This window comes from Sceloporus occidentalis, unplaced genomic scaffold, assembly GCF_023333645.1.
Source record: "Sceloporus occidentalis isolate IW3139 unplaced genomic scaffold, rSceOcc1.0.p SCAF_2, whole genome shotgun sequence".
NCBI lineage: Eukaryota > Metazoa > Chordata > Lepidosauria > Squamata > Phrynosomatidae > Sceloporus > Sceloporus occidentalis.
This window is the reverse complement of record NW_028316982.1, coordinates 86,640,203-86,651,645: the sequence shown is the minus strand read 5'-3', so window position 1 is coordinate 86,651,645 and position 11,443 is coordinate 86,640,203. Positions and strand designations below refer to the sequence as shown.

Genomic DNA, 11,443 nt, shown 5'->3' with positions numbered 1-11,443 from the left:
TACCCCAAGTACTGTACAAACAAATGAATCTGGTCTATCATGGCACTATAAACCAACTGTAATTAAATACATCTGGAAAGATTTTCCCCTTGTGTTAAATGGGAGGAGATAGATCAGCAACTTAGTATACTTAAGTAGTGTCTTCTGGCTAAACCCCACACTCAAACCGGCACAGCAAAAGATGGTCATTCCTTGATCAGGCACACATACTGAGATTCCCACTCTACTCCCTCCAGGCATCTTTGGTGCAATAATCGGAACCACAATCCCTGCCCCAATTCCTCCTTGCACCAGAGGTGGATGATGAAAGAAACGTCATGTCCTGATGGATAGAATTGATTGCTCACAGTGGCTGCTGCCTGGTAAAGTAAGATTTTCAAAACAAACAAACAAAAAAGCTTCATTTATATACTGCTTCATGCTGAACTAACAGTGTCCAAGCAGTTTACAACTGTATGCTAATTGCCCCCAACAATCTGGCTACTCATTTTCATGATAGTAACAATAGTACCACAATCACCAATACAGTTGTTCTTGTGTGCCTTCAAGTCATTTCTTCAAAACCCAAAAGTGAACCTATTGCTCGGTTTTCTTAGCAAGATTTCTTCAGAGGTGGTTTGCCATTGCCTTCCTGAGATTGAGTATGTGACCTGCCCAAGGTCACCCAGTGCATTTCATGGCCAAGCAGCACATCAAACCCTGGTCTCGAGGTGTAGTTCAGCACTCAAACCACTACACCACACTGGCTCCCCAGTTATCAGTACACAGGGACTGTGGATACAAAACAGTTACGCATGCAAAACTATAGGTTAGGCAACTGCAATAATGAATCCAAGCCTCTATAACTGATTTATAAATTACTATCTACACAATTCAAAATATGAACCTAGGGTGTATGAAGGGTTCCCCTCCAGCAACTCCCAGCATTTTTCACCACAGCTTTTCTGGCAAGAGCTGATGGGAACTGCAGTCTTCTCATCTGGAGGGCCACACTTTGCCACCTCTCAAAAAATAAACAACAAACTAAACCAAACCAACAAAAAGGTAGTATTGGAAGATCATTTCATCCCACTGTTAATTTCCTGTATGTCAAACTACCTAAAGGTTGGATATTTTCTCAGTGAAATAGAAAAAAATGAAATCTGCATTTTTAAAATACATATGTAAGCTTGCAGAGACATTGCTGTTTAATATGAGCAACAGAAAAAAATGGCTTTTGACATTTGCAAAAATAGGTGTTCTGCAAGAACTTGAACAGGTAACTCAATTGTTGTCATTTGGAGGCATCATCTTGGCATGGTGGAGATGTGATATTGGTGTAACCTGTAACATGGGACCCAAAATTTCTATTCATGGGTGGCCAGTATAGTTGAAACACCAGCATATCATCTTTCCTCTCCAGACTTCTCAAATATTGACTGGCTTTCATGAAATCAGGCCACATATACTTGTTTTGGCAAGATCAACATACTGTACACCAAAAGAGCCACACCAGACAAAAGTTTATACATTAGTTCTTTTTTTACCTTTATAGCATCAAGTGCAAGATGAGGCTTGCTTAGTGTGGATAGAACATAATCACTTGGCCTTTACGTTTTTGTTTCCTTAGCGGAAGGAGAAACCACAAAAAGGAAAATTTATGGAAGGTGTACTTGCATTCACATGACAAAAACTTCAGAATCTAAAGCAGTAACACTGAAGACATTACTCAAATCTAGCCCTTATACTAAGAGCCCTCAGATTTAATCACAACAAACTTGTTAACTTGTTAAGTATTTCTGCTCTCTCAGCCATTATAAATCATTTTTTTTTTAAAAAAAGTATCTTTGAAACTGGCAAATGAATAGAAGAGACTGTAAAGCTTCAGTTTTACAGGGAGCAACGCAGATTTTTTTTGGCTGAGTTATCTGAACAAAGTATACTGAAGCCAAACATCTTGAAATAAAGAAACATGAAGACATCTATATTAAGACAAACTTGTTTGCGGTGATCATCTAAAAAGGTAGACAAGTACACTTGGTGCAAACACAGAATTAAAAAATGAAATAAAAAGGTCCAAATTCAAAACAATGAAAACAAAAGGATGTATCACATTTCTATGCATCTACAACGAAAATAAGATCCAGTTGGAGTGGCTATGGCCACTCTGAAGTAGCAGCCACTGGCAATGAATGGCATAATAATACATCAAAAAGATATGCTTGGGATAACTTGGATGCAATTTTAGAAAAAATATATATAGTGAAAAAGTTTCAAGTACACTGAGCAAGTTCAGGTAAACATTTAAAATTTATTAAACTTTTTGGTCAAAATAATTGAACAATTATGTACAATCCCATTGTATTAGCTCTCGCATATTTTTTAAGGAACAAAGTCAATCTAATGGTTAAATGACCTACTCGTTCCACATTTCAAGATTTGCAAATAGTGTCACAACTGATATACAGTATACGATTTTTATTTAAACTTTATCTTTAGAACCCCCCAATTACTATTTATTAGATTGCGAACAAGAGTGGCACTCTATGGACATTAATTGACAGGGTACAAACAGAGACATGTTGCTCTTGCATATTCATATCTAACCTTAATAATCATATTAAACCTTCATTGAATTGGAGTGTGAACCATACACCTGTATTTTTGCCAGGAAGTTCGGGCCTGAATTTCAAGGAGGATTTTGTAGGCACATTTAGTAGTAAATTCAGAAGGGAGAGATACTCGGTGCTATCATGTGTCTACTACTATTGTGTACAAGTTTACTCCCACAGGCATTTACCATGAAACACTTGGAGATGATCATGTGTCTTCTAGATGAGATTCCAAAAGTGATAAACTTTTCCTTAGCCTCACGTTGTTAGTAGAAACTCCATATTTTACAAATGTAATTTCACGCCAATATTCAGCCTCATAACAGCCTGATCTCCTGGTGTCACAGACCCAGAGTAAGAGTACAAATATATTTAAGCTGTGCTCCTGTTTGGCATAATCAAGTTTAAAAATATACCAGCTTGACCTTCAGTGGGAAGTTTGGGGTGTATATGTTTATGCCCAGTTGTATTTAAAAACCTTCAAAGCAAAGAACTAAAAGGTAAAAAAAGTAAAGCACATTAAGGTATGTGTCTCAGTTGGAGGCATATTTACTGTTAACCAGACCAGTGATTTGTTGAAGGATTAGATGCACACAAACATTGTGCTCATTTAAGGCTGCAGATGAACTTTAACTCAATGTTTTAGATTTCTGCACAACAGATTATTTTTTTAGCACAGAAAACCAACAGAAGCTAAGGTAAAGACAACTGGAGAAAAATTTGAGTTTAGTTTGAAGCAGTAAACATCACACGAAACTGCTTATATTGTCAAAATGAGTATTTTTGGGGCAAACTATTTTCAAATCTTTCCATCAGTTATTTTGCACAATCTCAATACATGCAATAAAAAAGACTGAATACATACTTTCAGATTTAAAAACACTTTTTATAGTTTGTTATTTTTATTAAGTGGTTTACACCAGAAGGTGTGGTTATAGATACAGTTGGTGAGTAAATATACATGAAAAACCTGTCTATGCACCCAACTCTAGACTTACCTATATGCTCAAAGGTAGAAACACCTAAAGCTTAGATGAAGGCCAGAGAAAGAATGTTTACAGGCATGAAGCACAAATATATGTTTTGAAAGGCCCAAATATTACAGCAGATAAAGAGCACGTGAGATAGAAATTACATTTTATGACAATTTGTTTCTTGGGTGTTAGATTTTTGGTCTATCAACTGGAAAGGAAGGCTCAGACTTAAATAAATACATTTGTTTTGAATATTGGCCTTTATTGAGTATTGTCCATCACTTCTGCTTCAAGTGGGCTTTTTTTGTTTGTTTACAAAAATTCAATTTCCATGTTCCCCCTCACTGAAGGCAGAAATACACCATGAACTCAAGTCCAGGCCAGCTTCTCTCCTTTACCTATAAAGGGAAATAAGTGCATCAGTGTTCTTTACTGGGAGGACAACAAGGCCATCTCTGACAGATAAACAACTGAGCTTAACTATGCAAGACGACAACTTTGTCCTCGAATATGCCGTCTTTAATTAATTTTGTCCTGGAATATATACAAGTTATTGGTGGCAGCTACAGCAATGATGTTTTCTGCAGGGTGCCATGCTGTATGAAGGATCTTCTTGTTGAAGTCCAGACTGTCAACACTTATTTCATCTTTCTTTCTCTTGCCACCTGTACACACTTTCCGGGGCTTTAAGATAGCACGAGGTTTGCTACTCTCTCTCGATGCTTCTAATGTAATGTCTCGCCGTGTGTTTCGATCAAACATCCTAAAGAAGTTGTTGTATGAGCCAGTCATTATAGCACTGTAGTAAAAGAGAGAACAATGGTTTATTCAATTTATTTTTGAAATGACCATGTTAACTTTCTGGAAAAAACTGTGAAAACTGGTATGGTATATATCCAGGTGACAGTTCATCTTCTTCCCTGAATATCTGTTTTGAGCCTCAGTTCAAAGTGCTAATTGTAACCTGCAAAGTCCTTTGTACTGCAATGTTTCATACTTTCTACTTCTGGTTTAAAGAAATTTGTTTGCCTTCTTGACACATTATTGTTGTCTTTAAATAATATTTGATATTCTTGTTTCCTTTGAGTGCTGTCCAGGCAACAGTTGTGAATGGCAACAGTTGTGAATGAATTTAATCAATGAATAAACCAATGTGCACGTACGAGGGCATTTTAATGGAATATGTGGTGAGAAAAGGAGGATCTTGAAAACTTCATAGCATAATTCCAAGAACTTTTAGGTCCCATCAGATATACTGATGCTGCCAATAGGGCATCACTTTGGAGAGAAATCATATCAGAAAAAGAAAAATCTACCGTTAATGGTATAGTGGATCCTTGGTATCTTCTGGGGTTTGGTTATAGGACTCCCTGTGGATACCAAAATCCATGGATGCTCAAGTCTTGTTATGTACAATGGATAGTAAAATGGTGTCCCTTGTATTAAAAGAAAAAATCACTGGTTATGCTGATTAGGGCTGATGAGGACCAGATGCTAGCCACTTCTGCTCCAGGATATCTGGGAATGTTCCTCTAAACTGCCACATGCTTTTAGCCAGTAGGCAGAGAGATGTAATTGCAGTGACATTTACACTAAATAGCATACACAGTAGACCAGCACACTCCAGCCTGATGCCCACCACATCTTAGTCTACAACTTCCAGAAGACCTAGCAATATGGTCAATGGTCACGACTTTAGAAAGATGTAGCCTAAACAGCTGAAGGGAACCATGTTGAATCGGGCTGCACTACACAGCTATTTCAAATATAATTTTCGATTTTTGCACTAAACTGTATTCTGTCAGCAAACAGGTCCCATGCTTGTAAACGAGATTCCAGGGGCTGATCTTTAAATTAAATTAATAAATAAATATGAAAATAGCTTGTTCTATCACTGAACAGTATTTTAAAATTATTTAATTTTACTATCCTTTCAAATATATTATCAGTAGGGCTTACAGTAAAAATTAACTTTAAATAAAGCTTAGATTAATTAAAACACAACATACATTTTCAGAATTCAGGCAAATGTCAGAACTGCCTAAGTAAGCCTTACCTATCAGAACCATTCCAGCAGCACTCAAACTTGTCAAAGATGCAGTCATTCTCATAAAGCGAACAAAGTTTGCTTCGAAGATATTCATGAACCTTGAAATATACAAGTCATGGACAGTATGAGAACATTTTTCACTTGTTAAAGAAATCCCTTTTAGTATAAATTATTTAGTATAATTATTACCTTACATTAGTCAATCTTCACATTCACAGATTTCAGGTTCATGGTTTTGACTATTCCCAACTTTGTATCTGCTGCTTAACAAGGTTGACCTCTTCACCCTGCTCCTCCTCACTCTTCCTCCCAGCCAGTGAAAACCAGCACTGTACATTATCCTTCTTTGCCAAACTTTGCCTCCTCCTCATTTCCAAAGCCCTTTCCTTTGAGTCTGATGTTTGTAGCCATCCCCAGGGAGGAGCCAACTCCCCCCGCCCGCTCCCTCTCTCTCCCAGCCAGACAAAACCAACACCATACTTTTCCTTTGTGGTGATGGCTGCAAACATTGGATTCAAAGCAGAAATACTTTGGAAATGAGGAGAATGAAAAGTTTGGCAAGGTGGGGAAGATACAATGTTGCCTTTGTCTGGCTGGGAGAGAGGGGAAGGAGAGAAGGTGGATCCTCTGCAGCGGTGGCTGCTAACATCAGATTGAAAATGGAAGCACTTGGGAAATGTGGGGAGGCCACGTGTTGCAAAGAGAACTATGGGTGGTGTTCTTGGCGGGAGAAAACTGGGGGGGGGTGACATATTTGCGGGTTTTCCACTTTCACGGGTCCCCGGCCCCAACCCCTGCAAATGTGAAGGGGTGACTATATATTATCATTGAGGATGGTAGTCCCTAAACTTTTTCCAGCTACCATCCCTTTTCCTCTTGGGCAACAAATATAGTGTTCTGTCCCCTTGTATTTCTTGGTGTTAGGTATACTGTTCTGCAAATTCAAAACAACATATCTAGGCAGATGCTCTCTTTGAACCCAGTAACCCTGAGAGTGAAAACTGAGCATCTTTATGAGCAGTGACTGAGCATCCTCTTGCCTATGCCAGCCTTGTAGCAAAGGCCAACCCAGGCAAGAGGCTTCTTGATTGTTGCTCATCAGATGCTCAGTCATTGCACCAGTTCACTTAGGGAGCAGCAACCAAGCAGCTGGCTGACCAGCAAATGTGCCCTTCTAGCAAAGGCCAGTGTGGGCAAGAGTACTCTTGGTCATTGCTCAGCCAACTGCCTGGTTGCTGTTCCAAGGTGACTGGGTGCAAAGGGAGAAGTTTCTCCCTGGTAAGGAAGGACTCTCAGTCCTTCATTGTGGCAGAGATGGTGTTTATATAGGGGGTTTAGAGGCCACATACTCTCAATTGGAGACTGGCATGGATGGGAGAAGGAAGAGATTTAACTACAGGAGTCACTCCAAGATGAAAGACTCTTTCCATGAATTGACCTCAGATACTCCTCCTCCTTCCCCAGAGTCATGTCTTCTTCACACACTTTCAAATGTTCCCCACATACACCAACATTGGCCTGTTACAGACTGCCAAAATAAAGCTGCCTCGGGTCTCTTTGGAGGTATGCTATTTAAATGATGCATGGGTCCTAAGACTCCGGAGGTCGCGCCAAAGCCACACTCCATTCCTAAGCACTGCAGTGCAGCTTTGGTGCAGCTTCCGGATTCTTAGGATGCATGCATCATTTAAATAGCATACCTCCAAAGAGACCCGAGGCAGCTTTATTTTGGCAGTCTGTAAAAGGCCATTGTTTGTTTTGCTACCTCTTCTCTCAGCCTCTGATGAAAGAAAGCAGGAGCAACAATGCAGCTGCAACCTGCCAGCCAAGTCCCAGCAAAACTCACCAAGCTTAAGCAGGGTCCCAAATTTGAAATTTTATTTTTTGCCACTTCTCCCATGACACCACATGCTCTAACTCCTTGAACCAGTCAATTAGTCTTTCCCACATGGCACCAGTCTAGGTCACAGAAGCAAAGCCCTATGCCCAGCCTTACATGTTTCTAACTGCCACCACCACCACTACTAGCAAAAGGTGTGGGTAAAGGAGTAGGAGACAACACCACATGAAGTGATCAGTGAGGCTGTGCAGTGGTTTTAAGGGACTCTGAAAAGAAGTTTCATGCAACCTTCATCCCCACCATGGTCCTAAAGGCTGATGGTTACCCTTGTCTTTCTTGTGCACTAATACTTTGAAGACCCCCTTTTCCCTCTTACCGCCCACCTACTGCCCCTTTCCCCCGTTACCACCGTCCTTGATCTTTCCAGCCCACCCGGGGGGTGTACTACCCAATTTGGGAACTACTGTTTTAGGGCATAAACACTGTACCTGATAGGTCTCTACAGGCCTGTTTTCCATATTAAGATCCCATACTTTAACCGAAAGGTAGTCTCTGGTCATCATGTATCGACCACTGTGACTGAACTTTACGTCTGATATTGAAGAAATTATTTCTGAAAAGAACGATCGGCTGCTGGGATCTTCAGGCTCTTCAAAAACTGAAAATTATAAAGGTACACAGAAAAGCTGTTGAAAATTGTGAGTTTTAACATTTTGGCATTGTCAAACAAGGCTTACCTAGTTGAGCTATTTTCAAACAGTGTGTCATGAGAACACCTGAAGCGTTTCCCAAAACTTCTGGTGTTTTAGTTTAATAATGTTTTATCATCTTCCATATTTTGATTATGGGCATCTGTCAGTTTGCTTTATTTTATATTGTAATGTTTTTGTATTATATCTGAGTAATTTATTTTATAATTATATTGTATAGTTGTATATTTGTATTACTTCTTTCCCCTGTGTTGTGTTTATAGACATATTTTAGATTGTACGACTTTGGCAAGTCTGGCTGTTGTAAAGCACCATGTACATTGGTGGAACTATATAAAGAAACAATAACAAGAACTGTGCTAGCCTGTAGACAAAAGGAAGGCGTTTGTCAGTTCCAAGTTTGGGGGTGCTTTTGGACTCGTCGCTCCAGTTGACTTCTCAGGTGGATGCAACGGTCAAAAGCACCTGCTACCAGCTTCGGCTGATACACCAGCTGCAACCCTACCTAGGCCTCTACAAAAGTTTCCAGGAAAGAAACAACTGTGGCCAATGGGCATAAACAGTGCCAGTTTCTGGCACAGAGGAAAAAGAAAAATGTCAATCTCCCACATCAGATAGTTTAAGAAGCAGCGAGCTAGAAAACAATTTTAAATTTCTTATTCTCAAAATGCATGCCCTTTACCTTATACAAGACACTGGTTAGGTTTTCTAGGAATAAGCAAAACTCAGTATTTATATGAATGCTGAAATGTATTTCTGACAATGGTGTAGAAAACTCAGAAATCACTTACATTTTGAATGTCTATCACAAAGAGCTGAAGAACGCATATCACAGAGACGTATAGTTCCTTTGCTACTGCTGTAGACAAATACGTTACAATGATGAGGGTGGAACTCTGCTGCAGTTATGACTTCTGTCAGTTCCTCCATGTTAGCAGGTTTTATATCTACAATGTCTGAATGTTTACTTATAAAGGTTAATATGTATTATTATATTCGTTTATAGCTCACCTTTTTTCCAATATAGAGATTCAAGGTGGCTCACACAATATTAAAACCAGAACAGATTAAAAACACAAAAACCTCAGTAAAAATTGTTACTTTTAAAAAAACAAACAATCTGTAGAATTGAAACCATTTAAAAATTCAATAGAAGACAAGATATAAAAACAGCAAAGTAGCACACTCATAAAAGCCCACTGTAGTGAATTTCTGAAACCTGTTGAACTAGAAGTTTTTATTTGCTGGCAAGGACAGAAAGGAAGGAGCCATGCTATTGTCCCTAGAGAATAAGTTACAAAGTCTTAGAGCACTCACCAAAAATGCCCTCTCTGCTACATCCCCCCCTCAAATGTACATGGGAAGATGGGAGAACAAAAAGAGTAGCTTCCCCAAAAGATCTTAAGAGCTCTGAATGGGTCATATAGGGAGACACTGTCCTTCAGGTATCTTTGATGGAAGCCATATGGAACTTTATAGGTCATTACCAGACCTTTAAATTGGACCAGCAGCCAGTGGAGTTGTTGCAGCAAAGGAGTTGTAAGCTCTCTGTAGCCAGGCCCAGTTAACAATCTGGCTGCAGCTATTTGAGCAACTGAAGTTTTTCAGCACTTTTCAAAGGCACCGTAGAGCACATAGTAATCCAAACAGGGTGTAACCAAAACATGTCTTGCAGTGTGGCTAGAATAGACATCTCCAGGTATGGTCTCAGCAGACAGATTAGCTTTAACTGTGAAAATACACTCCTGATGACCACTGAAACTTGGGTCTGCAGACTTGACAGCCGAGTCCAGGAACAAAGCCAAACTGTGATCTTACATCTGCATGGGTAGTGTAACTCCGTCCAGCACATGTTGAATTTGTACTCCAAGACCTGCCTCTTGACTGACCAAGAACAAACACCTCTGTTTTATCTGGATTCATCCAGTTCATTACAGATGCAAGGCACTAATTCAGCATGGCAACAGATCGCCTGGAGTTTCCCTGATCATGATTATCCCTGATCTAAAAATGTGAAATGCTCCAAAATGCTAAACTTTTTTCATGCATGGCTGAAATAGTGACACCTTCTGCTGGTTCAATATACAAACTTTGTTTCATAACCAAAATTATAAAAAATACTGTGTAAAAGTATACAGGCTGTGTGTATAAGGTATACATGAAACATAACAATTTTCATGTTTTGACTTGGATCCCATTTCCAGGATATCTCACTATGTATATGCAAATACTTCAAAATCCCAAAAAACCCTGAAACTTCTGCTCCCAAGCATTTCAGGTAAGGGATACTGAACTTGTAATAGAGCTGGGTGTCATTAACAAATTGATTCCTCCCCCAACTCCAAAATACAACTTTTCAGCCATACAATATAGCGGTGCATCTCAGATAGGGAGGCAGGACCCTGGGGGCAGAGTACAAGAGGTGCTCAAGGGGAGGGCATGAGACTTGGGAGCCCTGATCCCTCCTCTTCCTCCTAAACCTTTTTATGTATAAAATTTACACATGTGTTGAGTTAAATATTGAATTTGCTTAAATAAAACTGTTATAATTTGAATTATATTATTTTCTTATCAAAAGTTAAAATATGAATACATATGAATGTGTGAATGAAAATTTGTTTTCATTGTTGTGTGCTCAACCCACTACATGACACTGGCTCTACATGCAAATGAATGAATGAAAATCAGCACACTAAGTAAACATAATGTTTTTATTCATATACTACACTGAGTGGAGGGGTCCCAAGGGTAAAACGTTGGCAGTACCACTGCAACATAGGAAGACAAACTGTCTAAACCAAGGGTTGGCAAAATGCAGCTCATGGGCCACAGGTGCCCCCTCACACCAATTGTGTGGCTGGGATCAATTTCTCACCCCAATTCTTTTTGCTCCAAAATGACTCCTAGAGGTGGAGGATTTTCACTACTTTTGGAAGTACTCCAGACCCCTCAGGGTCAAAGGAATTTTTGCAACATTTAACACACACACACACACCCCTTCAATATGCCCTCTAAGAGCCCAAGAAGGTACCAAAACATGGTGAGAATGCCACCATGCCCCTAAAGAGTGTATTTTTTTTGGGGGGGGGGAGTGAATCTAAAATTTGAATTGGAATTTAAAAACATTATTCAAAAGTGACACCTAATGTTCAGACTTAATAATACATCAAATTCCCAATTATTTCAAATAATGATTTCTATGATGAGGAATGGATTTAAAGACTGTCAGCAAAGATGACCCAAGATCACATGCAACCTTTAGCTTATTTCAAAGGCTT

The 11,443-nt window shown here is 39.3% G+C and overlaps 1 protein-coding gene across 3 annotated transcripts in view; it reads right to left on the bottom strand.

Annotated features, from left to right (window-relative positions):
• Nucleotides 1-2,270: 2,270 nt before the first annotated feature.
• Nucleotides 2,271-11,443, bottom strand: part of LOC149318641 (serine/threonine-protein phosphatase 2A 55 kDa regulatory subunit B delta isoform) — a 35,138-nt gene continuing 25,965 nt past the window's right edge. For all 3 annotated transcript variants that reach the window (XM_089510168.1, XM_089510169.1, XM_089510170.1), the window contains 4 exons: nucleotides 8,957-9,121; nucleotides 7,944-8,113; nucleotides 5,622-5,713; nucleotides 2,271-4,364 (listed from right to left, as the gene is read on the bottom strand). In XM_089510168.1, coding sequence (XP_089366294.1) covers nucleotides 4,085-4,364; nucleotides 5,622-5,713; nucleotides 7,944-8,113; nucleotides 8,957-9,121 — 707 coding nt within the window. In that variant the 3' untranslated portion in view covers nucleotides 2,271-4,084. The remainder of the gene's footprint in view (nucleotides 4,365-5,621; nucleotides 5,714-7,943; nucleotides 8,114-8,956; nucleotides 9,122-11,443) is intronic.